We start from the raw sequence: 17,417 nt of genomic DNA on the forward strand, positions 1-17,417 counted from the left end.
CTGCATGAACAACATGCAACATGTTACTGCTGATTCTAAAACAGCTGTGCTCCAGGTGAGGCTCGAACTCACAACCTCGGCATTGCTTCGCAAGTTACTGCCTTATAAGTACCGCGCGCTGACCGATTGCGCCACTGGAGCTGCTGCTGACCGCGACAATCCAAAGCCAATCCAAAAGGAGGAAGAGAAACGAGCGAGGACCGTTTAGTTGTAAAGGAACCTTGAATGTTTTGATGGCCGTCAAATACAGTGTGTATTATCATATTACTACTCGGCCAATCCAAATACACCTATATGGGAAAAACTAATGCAGATTAGACAAAAAGAAAAAAACGAAAAAACAAAAACAAAAAACCTGACAGGCATAGACAGCTATGAATGTTTTCAAAACCTCTCAGGAATGTGATCGAAGCAACGATTAATATAGTAAAAAAAAAAAAAAAAAAAAAAAAAAAAAGAGAGAGAGAGAGAAAAAAAGATCTTCTAATACCATTTATTATTGGATAAAAATGTTCAGTATGTAGTTGTTGTTTTTTTTAAGTGCGGGTTTTCTGCCACCTAGTGGTGGAATGCGTTTTAGCTGTAAAGTGACATACGAAACGATTTTTGTTTAACTTTAAATGTTAATGAATCTTTCTAGAGAAATGCTAGGCACGTGGGGTTTTAAGCAATGTGTGTGCGTGTGCATTAATAAAAGGGAGAGGAGAAGAAGACTGGGTGCACAGGTGGGTTTTTAATGAGAGAGCGAGGACGTCGGCAGCGCTGGAGGAAATTTTTGCCGCTAAAACCGAAATTTACTGCAAGTTACTCAACCAGGGCTTTTCAGGGGAGTTACAAACTGAAACGTTTGCACGGCGTTTCCGCAATTGTAACTCAAAAAGCCGCTCGTTGGCCAAACTATATAGTGGACGGGTGGCCGGGAGGCGAGCGGCTACCAGCTAACCCAACTAACCACACTCGCTTCGCCTGCACGTCCCGACCCGAACAAGAGGATCATCCAAAGCCCAAACTCCACCGTGTGGGTTAGGGTTTGGGCTCTACTGCTACCGCAACCATCTGGACAGACAGCCGCGAGCTGTGAGCAGCTTTGCAGGATATCTTAAGGAGCCGACCACTGATCTCATTTTATTTATCATTATTATTATTATTATTATTTTTTTTTTTACGCCAACAGGGTTGAGCTAACCACTGCGTTTTTGGAACCCACGAACACAAGCAGTGGTACAGGCCTGCAACTTATTTTATTTATTTTTATTTATTTATTTTAAATTTGATTTTAGATACTTTTTCTTCTTCTTTTGTTTGAGTGTTGGCATTTCAGATGATTTAAAATTAGAAAAAAAAAGAAAAAAAGAACTCTGTTCTTAACTGTAAACGTGAAAAAATGAAACAAAAAGCATTCTGGTTATCATTTCTCTATTTCCTCAGATTTAAGCAAGTCCAAGAAATACTTTTTAACGTTAGCCTCTGAGTGGGTTTTGTTATTGTAAAGCTTTAAAGCCCGACTTTGTGATATTGGGTATTGCCAATTTAAAGGGTAAGGCCAAAAATGTTGACTGATTTATGTTCTTGCGCCCATCACTCTGGAACAGGGTGAATCTGGACTCATTAGACCACATGACCCTCTTCCATTGCTCCAGAGTCCAATCTTTATGCTCCCTAGCGAATTGAAACCTCCCCCCAGATTTACCCTGTTCCAGAGTGATGGCCGAATCCGGGTAAGAAGGGAGGCAGATGAAGTGACACACCCATCATGCCTAGTGCCTACTGAAGCCAGTGCTATGATCTGGGTTGCTGCAGTTGGTCAGGTCTAGGTTCAGTAACAGTATGTGCTTAAAGAATGAGGTCAGCTGACTACCTGGATATACTGAATGACCAGGTCATTCCATCTATGCATTTTTTTTCTTCCCTGATGGCACAGGCATATTCCATGATGACAATTCCAGGATTCATCGGGCTCAAATTGTGAAAGAGTAGTTCAGGGAGCCCGAGACATCATTTTCACACATGGATTGGCCACCACAGAGTCCAGATCTTAACCCCATTGAGAATCTTTGGGATGTGCTAGAGAAGGCTTTGCGCAGCGGTCAGACTCTATCATCATCAATGCAAGATCTTGGTGAAAAATGAATGCAACACTGGATGGAAATAAATCTTGTGACATTGCAGAAGCTTATCGAAACAATGCCACAGCGAATGCGTGCCATAATCAAAGCCAAAGGTGGTCCAGCAAAATATTATAAGGTGTGTGACCTGTATTTTTGGTGGAAACTTTTTTTGGGGCCAGGCAGTGTATGTGTGTGTGTGTGTGTGTGTGTGTGTGTGTGTGTGTGTGTGTGTGTGTGTGTGTGTGTGTGTATTTTTTGTGTTTGTGTTGTTGTTTTTTTTCAGTTTCAGTTTCATTTTTTTTCAGTTTTAGCGTCATTCTGAGCTATGCATGTTATACTGTTTAACACATATAATAAAACATGTTTGTACAAATATATTATAGTTTAAGGTGCCATCACCACACCACCATTTCTACTTTTACAATATGTCTTGTCTTATATCCTGTATGAACAGGATTCAAGCAGATATGTTCACACTGAAATCCATCCTGAACAGGAAATAAGCATGGCTGAACTTGTGGCTGAACGACACAATCTGAAGGAAGTAATTTCTAGATGGTGATGTTTTTTAACTAAAACAAAATTTTTGTATGCTTGTTTATATAAAAAAAAAAGTACTAGAAAGATATCCACTTTGTTCATTAATTTATAAATGTAGACATGGACATTTCTGCTTTTGCACATATTTACATACTCATAGGACATAGATAGATCTGGCCAGAAAACTAATTTTCATTTGTTTTCCCGGCAGGTCAGGTTATTGCAGAAGAAAATTATTTCATAATACAGTGAATAAAAACAGCATTAGACAAATATAAAACAGTTATGTTATGCTGAAGCTGATATATGCATTAACATATTTTATTTTGTGATTGTGGTATTTATGGAGAAACTGGTTGTTGCGGTTGATGCAGGTTGATGATGATGATGTGTGTGTCATGGGCTGAGGTGAGAAAAATGTCAAAACGATGTTTAAAATATGATCAGTTTTTCTGAAACTCCAACAATTAATCTGCAAAAGTCACAAATCATAAGCCATCTTTGCCAGGAATGATTAAAAACAAAAACAAACAAACAAACAAAAGAAAAAACGACACCCCACCAAAAATGAATAAACAAACAAAAAAAAGTTAACAGTAACATACCTTTATACCAAAATAAACCACTGAAGGGACAACAATCTCTCAAGGAGACAATGAGAACCATCAACACAACCATCAACACTAAAGTCATGAATTTTGGATCTGTAAATGGTGCTTTATCCACAACGGTGTGATAGCAGCAATTGAGTTAAGTTATCATTGCTTGTTGGTTCAGAAATAACTATAATTAGTTGTTAAGACAAAGTTTGTGGCTAATAAACTATTATCGATTTTGTTCATTAATTATATTGCATATGTTCCCTGCTTTACTGCTTTGGCGATACTAAGAATAAGAATCCAGATAAAACTATTTTTATGACACATAATTAATTGACTAGCTGATAATACAAAATAGTAGGAGGCAGTAAGCCTCTTTCAACATTACGTTTACCCTGCCAAATGACAGAAACAGGCAGGTGCTCAGCAGTCGTGGGGGCACCGCAGGCAGCAGGGACGTGCACAGATAGACACTGGGTGGTGCTAGAGCACCTGGCCTTTTCCCCTCTGGAGCAATGTGCTCTTTTTCTTTTTTTTTTTTTTTTTGAAAATTCATTTTTTTGCACAGTGTTTGTTTTATTGTTGTTATATTTTAAATATCATTATTTTACAGTGTACAGTTTGTGGCCTATGGTTTCATCTCTCAATTCGGGATTAATATATATTTATGACCCAATTTGTGTGTGTGTGTGTGTGTGTGTGTGTGTGTGTGTGTGTGTGTGTGTGTGTGTGTGTGTGTGTGTGTGTGTCTCCCCTTCTCAAGTCGGCTCGATGTCCCTCCCTTCCCCTCCATTCAGTCAATCAATGCCCTCGCTGCTGATGCAATGAGACATGCAACAAAATTAAAGCAAAACATTTTTTTCTCTCTTTAAAATGTCCCGTTCTCGGAGGTCAAACAAGCGAAACTCTGCTATGATAAACGCGCTCCTTTGCGCGCCTGCCTCCTCCATCTTACCAAGTGTCACGGTCTCCAAGCCAACGCCCTTATGATCTTGATAGCCAACAATCTTCGCCTTTGATCTGCAACGCCTTTAGTAACCAGTCTCCCGTGTTCCGCCGTTGCCAGATTATCGCTTTTGCGTTGCACCAGTAGTCCAGCGCCTGTCTCCTTGTTGTACTCCTTCGTTCCCCGGTTGACAACAGCCCGTCTCCGACCCTGTCTCCGCCTCGTCCTCGGACCGACTCCCCGGTAAAGACCCTGCTCGCCTCGGACTACGGTCCTCGTCTGCCCCGTCTGGACCCTGTCGCTGTTATCGACCTCCGCCCGTCCCCGGCGCCGATCTCTCCTGCCTCTCTCACCGCCTGCACTGGTTCTCGACCCTGGACTGCCCGACCGCTACTCTTTAATAAACACCTTAAACTGCATCAGTGGTTGTCGTGCATTTGAGTCCACCAACACCTGACACCTGCTGCCATAATGGAAAGAAAGTCAAGACGCAAGACGCGTTAGTCATTATATAAGCAAGACAACCACCAACACCTGAATACCATTTGTATTTTTCATAGCCTATCTAAAATATTGGCATACATACTGTAGTCTATGCCTATCTATATATAAGATTTGGGGAGCCATATACTGTATATATTTCAGGCTTTTCAGAGAGGAAAGTTTCACCCAGAAGCAAGAAACACTTTGACAGACAGAAGCTGCGCCTGGTTTTGGCTTGCGGTGTTTCCGTCTGTCAAACTGCGTGCGGACACGAGCGCAAAGTCTTTCTGGATCTGCCGCTGTTTGAATAAGGCATATTTGCGTAGAAGGGGGTGTCCTTTTGCGCGTAATGACTCATTTAAATACATTCAAATGAGTCTGGCGCAACCCTGCCGCTACCTGCGCCTCGGCGCATCTTGCGCCGACTTTCACGTTTGCGTCCTCTCTGTGGATCGGAATCACCGTTTTTGGCGCTATTTACACGGATTTTCTGGCGCAAAAGCCGCGCAAACGCTTTGTGGATCCACCCCTCAATGTTCTGTTGCTCCCTATTTGAATTGTACAGTAATTTAGCAGAAACCAACCTGTTGAATATTAGTAAACATCGGCATCAGACTGCATATGACAATTACCAATAGTCATATGCAGTCCTATTGGAATAAATACATATTACGACAGAATTGCACGTGTAGTACAAGGTAATATGACATGCCTGTAATAAATCTCACAGTCGGCAGTTCAACTTGGCGCACAAGGTGCCCTTTCTCCCCCCCCAGTTAGCATCACCTCCTCAAAATGTCCGTGCAAGCTCATGGGTCTCAGGGTTGTTTTGCATGTTGATTTCATGTCCATTTGTTACTGTGAACTCAAACCCCCGCGTCAATCCTCCACCTGAAGAAGCAATGACACCACATTGACACCGCTTAGACTGAAGAACTTTTATTGTTGTCATTAATTTATTGTTTATTATTTACTGTTTAATTATTTTATTTTTTTTTTACTAAACTCTGTGGTTGTATGGTTTTATTTGATGCTCATAGTAGTCACAGAAGCAGGAAGTAAAACTTAGACTTTTCTCTATATCTTTATGAGGACAGGACTTTAAACACACGTTGATATTTACTTTATGATGAGTACTGGCTCCACCCAAAGAGAATTTGGGGTTAAAGATCATTTGAAAGTGACATTGTGAGTGCTCCTCTCAGTTGTAAATCCCGGGGAGTTTTTCTTTTTCAATATTCAAGTGTGTTCCATGAAAGTGTTAAGTATGAAGAAACTTCACATTTCAATGACGACAAATCCCCCCCAAAAGCAGATTGAAGAGACTGAGTCTGTTAAGCCACTGCTAACTTCTTTAGATGACTTTAAAGCGTTTATGGCTTAACATTTTGTACATTTTTAATTAAAAAAACAACAACAAACACATTGAAGTTGAGGTTGTTGGTCGAACTTTTATGACCTCTTAACTTGATCTGTCTTTTTTGTCACAGTATCAAAAACATACTGCGGATAATATGGGGATAAAAGATCTTAAGTAATAAAGTTTCCGTGTTTAAGCCCTGTGTCACTGCACACACCTTTGCACTATGGAATATACTGCCTTTATTGAAAAGCAGTGCATTCACAGGCTACCTTTGGTCACCTAAACCTTTTCTCCTTCTTTTAAAGAATTAGGTAGAAACGAAGTAAGTGTGTTTAGGCAGTGGTCGACTGCCTGTCTTGGCAGGACTCAGCTGCTGTCATTGTCTAATGGAGAACTTTGTCTTGGTGGTAAATTATACAACACAATTTTGACAAAAAAAAAACTGAAAATGCCCACAGAACTCTATTCAATTCATATAATATACACTCAGAGCAAGAAGGTTATGGGGTCGATCCCAGGCATTCCGGTGTGGGGTTTTCATTTTCTCCCTGTGTCTGCATGGGTTCCCTCCGGGTACTCCGGCTTCCTCCCACAGTCCAAAAAAACGTGCATGTGAGGCAAACTAGGAATTTGTTTGTAGGTGTGTGACGGAGTGTATCCTTGGTTGTCTTTCTATGTTGCCCTGTGATGAATTGGCGACCTGTCCAGGCTGCCTTCACCCCCTGACTCCCTCAGTGTAGGAGGAAGCGGGTATAGAAAATAGACAGATGTTGTTACAGTAAAAACCTGCTGTTATCCCCGCCCACATCCCCTCAGACCTCTATGACTAAGGACTACGGAGTTTTAATAATTAAGACATTTCCTGGTTTGGTGTGCCTATGTGTGCTAGAAATATTTTCTCTCTTTCTTCCTTCTTCTCTCCCTGCCGTACAAATCCTTGGAATGAAAAGAAAACACCTATAAAACACATTTTGATAACAATTGAGAAACAGGTTTTCTATTTCCCTTTGCCATGAAATAGAAAACCAACATTGGTTATTAAGAAAAATAAAAAAGGAACATTTGTGAATAGGCCAAACACAGTTGTCCTTATAGACAATAAAGAAAAGCCGAGTTTTAAAGATAAAAAAAAAAAAAAACGACGATACATATTATTGCATAGCATAGCACAGCATGATATTAAAGTCTAACATTAGTGTAGTATATTGTCAACCTTTATAACTTTATAACCTTTATAATTTTGATGAGATTTTTAAACCCAACATTTTTTTCCAATAAGCTTTTGAAGGCTTTTGAAGAGTGCATATATTTCAAAGCAATTCAAGCCTTGGCTTTATTCTGACTAAAGATACTGACGTTTTTTCTTGTTTAAATGAGAAGCCACTCTGGTCTGGTTGTTGTCTTGATTTTTGCTTGTGTTCACTGCATATTGTTGCCACCATTGCTGCCGAATTTTCAAGCATAAACTTTGCGTAAACATAAAGCTATTTAAAGGATGGTTGCTTCGTCATACAATTAGGGGAAAGGTGATTTCAAGTACATAATCTGACGCAAACAATGAGGTGTTAAAAGGCAAGGTGCAGCCGGGCTTCTTCGCCTTCCTTTTCTGATTAGGTTCACTAATGTATACGGCACACTGATGCAGTGACCAGGGCAAACTACACATGGAAAGTTCAAGCTGTCTGTTGCTATGGAAGACAAAGTTTCACAACATTCTGTTATCTGCCTGTTCAGGGTAATGATAGCCATGATTCTTTTTTATAATCAATTTTATCACACTGCATGTTCTCCCTGTGTCTGCGTGGCTTCCTGCCACAGTCCAAAAACTTGCATGTGAGGTCAATTGAACATTCTAAATTGTCCGTAGGTGCGCATGTGAGTGTGAATGGTTGTGTGTCTCTATGTGGCCCTGCGATGAACTGGCGACTTGCCTTCGCCCTAAGACAGCTGGGATAGGCTCCAGCAGACCCCCGTGATCCTGATCTCAGGAAGAAGCGGGTATAGAAGATGAATGAATGACTGAATTTTATCACATTTCTGGAGGGTTTGTGTGTACCAAGGGTTCTGATCCCGAAGCTCTGCATAGTGGTCAGCAGCACTGAATACATTTGACTTTACAGCATGCATATGTTTATAGCAAAGTATCATTTAAAAAAAAAAAAAAATCTGAAAAATTTGAAAGTATGACAAATGGCACAATGAAAAACCCCATGGAGAAGACTGGATGTCTTTTTTCTTTTTTTCTTTCTTTTTTTCACCAGTGAGGAATTAAAGTAATCTTGAGAAGGAAGAAGTGTTGCTGTGTTGGTTCATGTTTACATTGAAAAACCAACACTGAGTTCCCATGATCTAAATGCTATGGGTGATCCTCATTGTATGTTATGTTTTAAAATGATAAGGAAGAAATTGCTGCACGCATTATGAGTCCACAATGCATTACAAAGTGCAACGTACCACTCGCGCATGAGGCTCTGTAAATTGGAGTGCCCATGTGGTTCAAGTGCCAAAGTATTCTGTTTATAACAAAATAATCTGTCAACTGCACAACATTCTTATTAGTGATTATACTGCTTGATAGGCATCCCCACCCAGCATGTGAACTGCTCAGAGGTCAATCCTCACATGACGATGTACATGTGCACGCACGCACGCGCACACACACGCGCAGGTCCAGATAAAAATGTACACGGCTTCCACCTGCATCTCAGGAAGATGCACCCCACCCTGTCCCTATCACATACAGTTACTCATTTACACATTTTGCAATATCAGACAGCGTAAAAATTCAGTGTCTGCCCAAGTTTCCATTTTGTCTGCGGGGGCAGGAGACGTCACTCGAGCACTCACTATAAATAAAGCACTCTGCTCCGTCCGTGCGTCTTCCCTCGCTAACTTACAGTTAGCCATGGATACGTTACAGTTTCTGATTGTGCTTTTATGGATGTGTGGTTGCAATGCGGGAGGACAACAGTATGGGTGAGATTCAAAATACATAATTAATACTTAAATTCCACTTATTCGTTAGAGTTGTTTATTTATTTATTTATTTATTTAACTCACTGTCCTGGGTGCAGTGTTACGCTTATAAATCAAAGTATAAAAAATAAGTACATACATATTTCTGAGACTTTTCCGTTTAAGAAAATAGGAAATCTAAAACAAATTAATTGCATTTCTGACTTTTCAGTCTTTTGGATTAAAGGAGAATAATGAGTCATAATTTCACATAATACCTCGGCGCTGTTGAATCACAGTAAGAAGGTTGTGGGTTTGCTTCCCACCTGGGAGCTTTCCATGTAGACTTTGTATGTTCTCCCTGTGTCTGTAAGTGTTCTCTTCAGGCACTCACATTTTATTGTAATTTAATTATTAATTTCATAGTTATCATTAAACATTGCCACAGCGGCACAAGGCCCCAACGGGCTCTTATATCGTTGTAATCTAGTTACAACGATATAACGATACAACATTGTATTTATTTTCCCAACACCAAGCAAATTTAGTTTCAACTTGTTTCTGTCCTTCTTTCTTTTCCAGCCTGCAGAAAGTGCCAAGAGACGATGGTATGTTTGATTGGTTTAAATCAATAGAAAAATGATTTACTTTGTTATCACAATGAAAGCCACACCCAGAATGCTCACGTGTTTTTGTGCTTATGGAATGATGTACTTACCACACCTCTGTATTCTTGCCAAATTATTGAAGAGTTTTGGTTCCTGCCCCAAAGTGACCTTGGACTGGAAGTGGACTTTAACTCTTTATTGCTTCTTATCTTTGCAAATCCATTACGAGTGCACACTTTCGCAGTTAGTATGTGTTAGAAGAGGTCAGTCATGCAATCTGCACACGACCCATGACAAGCCCATGGGACAACTACGCCCATCATTTCGGTAGATAGTGGCTCTTAAAGTACAGTCTGATTCAAGTTGTTATGACGCATTTGGGTTTTCCAAATGCGTCATATGAGGCTGAAGGTCAACAGTAGAGTCTAACCTTTTGAGCTATCGATGTGTTTTCAAGTAGATCATTTAAAAATGACTTTTCCATTCAACTTTGAAGCATTTTTTTTTCCAGATTAGTGGTACAGGAAAAGTGATGGTTACAGCGACTTATTTGACGCAACAGAGGTGTTAGACATACAATCAATAAGCCTCTTATAAACTTTTCATTTGGAAAAAAAACGTTGTCCAGCTATATAAAATAACCACTTTTGGCAAGAAATGTACTTCAGTCTAGATTCGTAAAAATGCCTCCCAAATTTACAGCCAGTCTTGTCATTTTTTTCCTTTTGAACAACATGAACAACAGATACACAACACAGTTAGCAATGTCTTCTTTTTGCATCTGATATCTGGATGTGCTGTGTTTGTCTCTCTGTAGGCACGTTGATCTCCTGTGACTTTAATCACAACAGCCACCCATTCTGCAACTTCACACAAGACCAAACAGACAACACCGACTGGATAAGACACAAAGGTTCAACACCAACCCAAGGCACAGGCCCCAGTGGAGACTTCCCTGATGGAAGTTAGTACAACAAGAATTCCTGTTTGAAATATATTCTCTTCACAGGTTTTATTGATTTTATGGTGGAGGCTAATTTAGTCCCATTTTTGGTGGTGGTTGCCGTTGTTTTCAATTAAAATTGAGATGTCTGTTCTATCTCAATCTTTTGCTGCAGAGGGTTTCTTCATATACACGGAGTGCGACAATGTGTTAAACGGTGGATTCTCTGGTCTGCAGAGTCCTTCCCTCTCATCAAAAGCCACTCAGATCTGTGTTCAGTTTCGTTACTACATGTACGGCTCAGACACAGATAATGTGTTGAGGGTTCTGGCCAAGAGGCCTGGAGGCGGGGAGGATGAGATCTGGAAAAAGACGGGTTATCAGAGTCCATCATGGCTGAAGGGTGATGTGACTGTGACAAAACAAAGTGCTGACAATGTCATCGTAAGTTTTTCTGTCTTTGCTGAATACGTTAAGAAAACATGTTGTTAGGCAACTTGAAAGTAAAACTCAATTATTGAGTGCATGTGTTTGTGCATGTGCGTGTGTGCGCGCGTGGGTGTGTGTGGGTGTGTGTATCATTATTGTTGATCATTTTAAAAAGTTTTCCCCAACAAAAGAAGTATTTGTTAGTCCTGTCAATGGAAGCTTTTCAGACTTTTTTTTTTTTTTTTTATCAAAGGTTGTTGTTGTTGTTCGTTTATTTGTTTAATTATTTATTTAATTCATTAAAATAATAATAATAACAACAATTTTGTCCGTGGTTGCAGATTATGTTTGAGGCTCAGAGAGGTTCATCTCACTCATCTTCCTGCGACATTGCTTTGGACAACATTGTCATTTCAGAAGGACACTGCCCCTGTGAGTTCACCACACAAACACTCAAACATAACCACACAGACAAATGCATGGAAGCAGGCTTATGTTTGTTTGTTTTTCGTCCACAGCTTGTATTTCAGGCTGTGATTTTGACACTACGGATGACTTATGTGGGTGGACAACTGAAGCTGAAAATCCTCTCGGTTTTGGCTTTGAGCAGTGGGGTGGGTCGACGGAAACTGATGGCAGTGGACCTGAAGATGATTTCTCCAAACCTGGATGTAAATTGTTCTTTTCTATGTGAAGTAATATTTAAACAAGTCTGCTGTTTTGGTACTAGAAATAACAAATCATAACAGTCGCATAACAGTATTCTCTCGTTTTGCTTCTTGCGTTCTGAGTTTAATATTGAAAACAAGCACATGTCTTTACAAATTCTTAAGGAAATAATTAAACACATTTATTTCTATTGTTCTTCAATTTAGTAAAGCTAGTTGCCTTGTTTTTCAGAAATATTGTACATTAATTCTTTTGCATGTTTCATTTAACACTACCTTCATTTAGAATTTTTTTTCATTTTCTCATTTTAATTCTTTTTTTTGACTAAATTATGCTGCAGGAAAGGTGAAAAAGTTTGCTCCAGTAGGAAGTTACTCTAAAAGTGTATTTACGTCAGACCTTTCTTAGTTCTTTTGCTTTTATTGTCAGGAAATAGACAGAATAAAACTTTACTAAGGGTGGTAAAAGAAAAGACGTTCTGAGTTATGTGCACCACAGTTATAATGAAATTTGTTTTTGACCCCTCCCTGTGTAGTGGGTCAGTACATGTTGATGGATGCACAGAGCGCGATTCCTGGAGAGAAAGCTTTGTTGAAAAGTCCTCACATAAACTCATCTGGATGTCTGGATCTCAAATTCCACTACTATCTGTATGGCACAAGCAAAAACATGGAGATCAGTGTCCACACCATGACCACAGGTAGAAACACACATTTTACAATCTATGAAACACAACAGACAGCATGAAAAAGATTAAATGTGTGTGTGTTTGTATTGGATTGTGTGTGTGTGTGTGTGTGTGTGTGTGTGTGTGTGTGTGTGTGTGTGTGTGTGTGTGCTTGTGCGCGCTTGTGAGTATGCATGTGCGGGATTTATATATATTTATATGTTTATATAAAAATATGTTTTAGGTGGAAGCCTAGGAACGGCTCTCTTTAGTGTGAAGGGGAATCAGTGCGAAGGCTGGAAGCCTGCAGTCGTCCGTTACACTGGAACTGCTGCCATACAGGTAAATGCTGGAAACTGTTTGCATTTGTAAATGTATTTAAACACACACACACACAAAGTAATGGATGGTTGGATTTAAGCTTTTTGTATACATATTAATAAAGGTTAGTCCAAAACACCAAATCTCCTCTGGGGAATACATTTGACAGCAACACACAAATAAAGACAACAGTTGTACTGTACCGAAACAGAAGCGAGTGTGAACATAATTTGTTGTAATATTAATGACAGCGTTATCTGCGTTTCAGTTTGTGATTGTTGGTACCTTTGGAGAAACCCCTGAGACCGATATTGCTGTTGATGCAGTTTGTGTCACGGCTTGTGGAGGTGAGAAAATGTCACAAGGTCACATGACATGATGAAATGCTGTTACTTATGGCAAGTTCTGAATGAAATGTATGGCTGGTGAACACAACAATACTAGAATAATGTGTTTTTACTCTGCATCCAGAACCAACCCAGAATGAAAAACTCCTGGTCCAACAGTGACAATCCATCTCTTTATGCCGTGCATCAAACAAAAAAAGTTTTTCTAAATTATATTTTTGTTTTGCAGAGCCATGTCCGGATAATGCCGAGTATATCGAGTGCGGTCCCGCTTGTATTCCCTCCTGTGAGGCACCTTCCACCAACTGCACAGGCTCATGTATCAGTGGCTGCTTCTGCAAACCAGGGTTTGTCTTCAAGGGACGGCGCTGTGTGCCAGTGGAAAAATGTGGCTGCCTGGATGAAAACAACAACTATTATGAGGTCAGACATTCTATGTGGAACTTTTTCATGTATTATAATGTCGTGAAGGCAACAGATAATTTCATTGCCAGCTGTAAATGTAGGTGTAATGCTATTGGAGGAATACAGTGTAACCTGCCAGTACTGATCATTTCTTCTCCTTCTTCTTCTTCTTCCTCTTTTGTTTTCAGCCTGGTGAGGTTGTAAATGGTGACGGTTGTTCAGAGTTGTGCCGCTGTGCAGGCAACTACACTTTGGAATGTCTTGATAACTCCTGTGATCCCGATGAAGAGTGTCGTGAGCATGATGGAGTGTCAGGCTGCTATCCTAAAGGTAAAAAAGTCTGCTGAATGTGAAGGTTGACAGAGTAGAAATCCATTCATTTCCATCCTTTCAGACCAGTGACATCACATCTGTGACAATATGACCTCTGACAAGAGTTTGTCCTCTTTCATTCCTGCCTGCAGATACATCCACATGCGTAGCTTCCGGTGATCCCCACTACACCACGTTTGACAAGCGTCGTTACAACTTCATGGGCAACTGCAGCTATGTGATGTCTAAACCTTGCAATAGCACATCATCTCTGCCATACTTTGAGGTGCATGCGGACAATGAAAACCGCTTCAACAAGCCTACAATCTCGTATTTGAAGGCTGTGCATGTACATGTGTACGACGTGAAGATCTCCATCTTGAAAGGTGGCACGGTGCAGGTAAGATATTGGCAGATGTGCAATTAAATGTAGTCATTTAGGAGAAGATGTGGCTGATGCAGTTGAGAGACGTCTCTGCTTATGTGTGAACCTGTTTGTTTTTTGTTACCTCTCTAATAATCTTGGCTTTTATTTGAAAGGTGAATGGGACCAACGTGAAGCTGCCCATGACTGCGGCCCCAGGTGTCTCTGTGTCTAAGAAAGGAAAGCATTACACTGTGGCCATGGACTTTGGTGTGACCGTTCGCTATGATGGAAACCACTTTATGGACATCAAAGTTATCAAAGAGTGAGTGAAAGACTGAACTGATGGTCAAAGATGGGACCTGAGTGTGGCCACAAACAAGCAACAAAGTTTTTGAGACAGAGAAGACGCAGGTCTGAGCTCTTGCTGTCACCTCCACATGTCACTGACTTGCACATTTTCTTTCTCTAACTTGCAGCTATGAAGGTTTGCTGTGTGGACTGTGTGGAGATTATGATCTGAATTCTAAGGACGACTTCAGAAAACCAGACGGATTGTTGGCTAAAGACGCCAATGAGTTTGGACACAGCTGGAACACTGATCCTAAGTTAGTAGAGCTTTCAAAGAGCTTTCAAACATAACAGCTATCATAGATGCATGATGGGGTTTTTCCATTCTATTTGTTCAAACTCTGTAAGAGAAGATGGAACTAAACTTCACTCTTTGAACAGAGGTTGCCATCTCTACTGGAAACACGGTGAGATTCCCTGATGACGTGTTTGTGTTGACAGGTGTAATCACAAACCACCACCCCCTGGCCCTGAGTGTGACGATGACGAGGAGGAACTGTACGAAAGCTCAGGATTCTGTGGCATCCTTTTGGACAAGAATGGCCCATTTGCTGTGTGCCACAAAAAGATCAATCCCAACGTAAGTGAGATTTCACTAGCCAAATGAAATAAATTGTTAATCCAGACTGCAGCATGTTCTGCATGTACAATTTCTTGAGGTAAATGTGGTTGTTTGAAGTCATAGAAATACAAGTGACGTACTTCAGCAGTGAGAAGAGCAATTCTTGAAAAATGTCCAAGTTGTGACGCTGACAAGAAAGGAGTTGTGACAAGATACTTGTTTTTCAGAATTACTTCAAAGACTGTGTGTTTGACCTGTGTGAGCTGGGCGGAGCGAGGCCCATCCTTTGCGAAGCCATTGAAGCTTATGCGAATGAGTGTCAGGACCGCGGAGTCACCATTGGACCTTGGAGAAATGAAACCTTCTGCCGTAAGCTTTTCCTTACTACAGTATGAAGGCAAAGGAAAGAAGTGAATGGATATTCTTGAAAACTAACTCTCTGGTCCACTTGCAGCCTTGGACTGCGACTCCAACAGCCACTACGAGCCGTGCGCAGACTCGTGCCAAGAGACATGTTCAGGCATGCCCCCCTCCTGCGCTGGTCCCTGTTCTGAAGGCTGTGTCTGCGATCCCGGCTATGTCCTGCGTGATGGCAAGTGCGTGTTGAACACCACTTGTTTCGACGACGTCTGCCATTTCAACGGCCAGCTCTATGAGGTACAGTGAAGTTATGCCTTCATAACCATGGACGGAATGTGTATCTACTTGTGTTTTATGTCTTGGACCCAAGGTGCTCCAATTTACTTGAGTCTGTCTTTGTATTTTAGGGTGGAGAAGAATTTTATCTAGAAGACTGCAAGCAGAAGTGTGAATGTAACCCTCCCAATGTGACATGCTCGCCCTTCACTTGCCCCCCAATGCATGAGTGTAAAATCCAAGAAGGAGTGCAGGGATGCTACCCAAGTGGTGAGTTCTCCTGGTCATTTAGTGAGACAAAAACCTTGAATTGAAGGGGTATATGTCGTGTCACATGAGATGTTTTCTCACGTAATAGTAGTAATCATGCAATCAAGTCAGTGACAGCTGCCAGGGCTACATGCCCGGCTATGGGTCTCCGGCAAACTACATCTAAACTTCACCCATTATTCTCTTGCAATGCTTGAGTAATCCCAGGACTGCAGCTTGTCATAAAGATCTACTAAAAACACCAGCCAATCTGTCATTAGATTCTTGTAATAAATAAAGAGAGGATACGAATAGACCTCTGTTTTTGAATTCATTCGATATTGAAGCAGTCATGAAGGAGCTACGGGAGTTGTTCCCTGAAAGTTTGAAAAGGTTCAAGTTGTTTCCTCTGTCCCTCTGTCTCAGACTACCAGGACTGTGTGGTGTCTGGAGATCCTCACTACACGACATTTGACAAGAAGTTCTATACCTTCATGGGAACGTGCACCTACACACTGGCTCGAAGCTGCAAGAACAACACGGGTAAGGAATGAGCTTTAGTCATCACCTGCTGCAGTCCAAGTGCCGTGTTCTGGTAAAAATGATGATGATTGAATGGATTGAATAGTGACACACAACATTCCACATCATGTACTGTGCAGGTCCTTGGTTCTCAGTGGAGGGGAAGAATGAGGAGAGAAATGTCCCAGGAGTGTCGTACCTCAAAAAACTCTATGTCACCGTAAATGGAATCACTGTGACCATGATGAAATCCAGAAAGACGCTGGTCAGTATGGCCCCATCCCGTAGTCTGCCCAATGACACACGCGCATCAGCATCTTCACTCCCTCTCTATTCTTTGCTCTTAATCCAGTGGTTTAATGACATGCCAGCTTTAACCTGGCCCATGATCCCGTCTCATTCCTCAGCTTTTATCTTTTTCTCATGCCATAATCCCAGAAATCTTCCACCTTTTCTCCTTGTCATGGATTTGACCAGAGCTGAGATAAAAATCATTTCAAGGTTAAACTTACACAAATGAAGGTTTAAAAAAATAAAAATAAATAAAAATCTAATCAAAACATTCCAGTTTCCCCCAAAGTAATGTAGCCCTGTGTGTAAGATTAAAATATTTCAAGTTCAGTCCTAAAGCAAATGTTTAACTGCAATTCTTGCAACTTCATCCTGAACATATAGAACTGGTGATAATGACAATGTCTATTTCCACTGTCCTGAAGTATTTTTTTCTTTTCTTTTTCTCCTCTGGCAGGTCAATGGACTGAGGGTGAACCTCCCTCATTCTCCTTCTCCCCTCATGTCTCTCAGTCTGGCCGGTCAGTACGTCACCCTGCAGACAACGTTTGGTCTGCGGGTGCGCTGGGATGGCAACCATTATGCTCAGATCACTGTTCCCAGGTTGGTAGTAATAAATAGCTTTACACATTGAGATGACTGGTTATGTGAGTAAAATTGGTTTGGTGTCCTCATTGAGTGAAAATTTGTCCCTTTCATTTTTTTTAAAAATGTGTTAATAAAGATCAATGTCCCCCTGCTTTCCAA

General features: G+C 40.8%; 2 protein-coding genes, 1 long non-coding RNA gene and 1 other non-coding gene across 4 annotated transcripts in view; 3 read left to right on the plus strand and 1 right to left on the minus strand.

Annotated features, from left to right (window-relative positions):
* Positions 1-47: 47 nt before the first annotated feature.
* On the minus strand, positions 48-141 carry trnai-uau (transfer RNA isoleucine (anticodon UAU)). Its single transcript has 2 exons — positions 104-141; positions 48-83 (listed from the first exon to the last, which is right to left on the minus strand). It is a non-coding gene; the product is annotated as a tRNA-Ile (tRNA).
* A 9,362-nt stretch (positions 142-9,503) lies between these two features.
* LOC142894293 (MAM domain-containing protein 2-like) lies at positions 9,504-11,668 on the plus strand. The gene is made up of 5 exons (XM_076035555.1): positions 9,504-9,602; positions 10,420-10,566; positions 10,721-10,989; positions 11,316-11,406; positions 11,493-11,668. Exons 3-5 carry the CDS (start codon positions 10,837-10,839, stop codon positions 11,666-11,668), a joined length of 420 nt encoding a protein of 139 aa, XP_075891670.1. The 5' UTR covers positions 9,504-9,602; positions 10,420-10,566; positions 10,721-10,836.
* Positions 11,669-12,586: 918 nt separating this feature from the next.
* Positions 12,587-13,395, plus strand: LOC142893368 (uncharacterized). Its single transcript, XR_012927697.1, has 3 exons — positions 12,587-12,652; positions 12,900-12,978; positions 13,208-13,395. It is a non-coding gene; the product is annotated as an uncharacterized LOC142893368 (long non-coding RNA).
* A 270-nt stretch (positions 13,396-13,665) lies between these two features.
* zanl (zonadhesin, like) overlaps positions 13,666-17,417 on the plus strand; it is a 68,382-nt gene continuing 64,630 nt past the window's right edge. The window contains exons 1-11 of the mRNA XM_076035556.1: positions 13,666-13,693; positions 13,848-14,095; positions 14,236-14,384; positions 14,539-14,667; positions 14,852-14,990; positions 15,200-15,341; positions 15,427-15,629; positions 15,740-15,878; positions 16,284-16,400; positions 16,520-16,644; positions 17,128-17,273. Coding sequence (XP_075891671.1) covers positions 13,666-13,693; positions 13,848-14,095; positions 14,236-14,384; positions 14,539-14,667; positions 14,852-14,990; positions 15,200-15,341; positions 15,427-15,629; positions 15,740-15,878; positions 16,284-16,400; positions 16,520-16,644; positions 17,128-17,273 — 1,565 coding nt within the window. The remainder of the gene's footprint in view (positions 13,694-13,847; positions 14,096-14,235; positions 14,385-14,538; positions 14,668-14,851; positions 14,991-15,199; positions 15,342-15,426; positions 15,630-15,739; positions 15,879-16,283; positions 16,401-16,519; positions 16,645-17,127; positions 17,274-17,417) is intronic.

Source organism: Nelusetta ayraudi, unplaced genomic scaffold (assembly GCF_046127955.1).
Source record: "Nelusetta ayraudi isolate G7.1 ecotype Tasmania unplaced genomic scaffold, CSIRO-AGI_Nayr_v1 ptg000042l, whole genome shotgun sequence".
Lineage (NCBI taxonomy): Eukaryota > Metazoa > Chordata > Actinopteri > Tetraodontiformes > Monacanthidae > Nelusetta > Nelusetta ayraudi.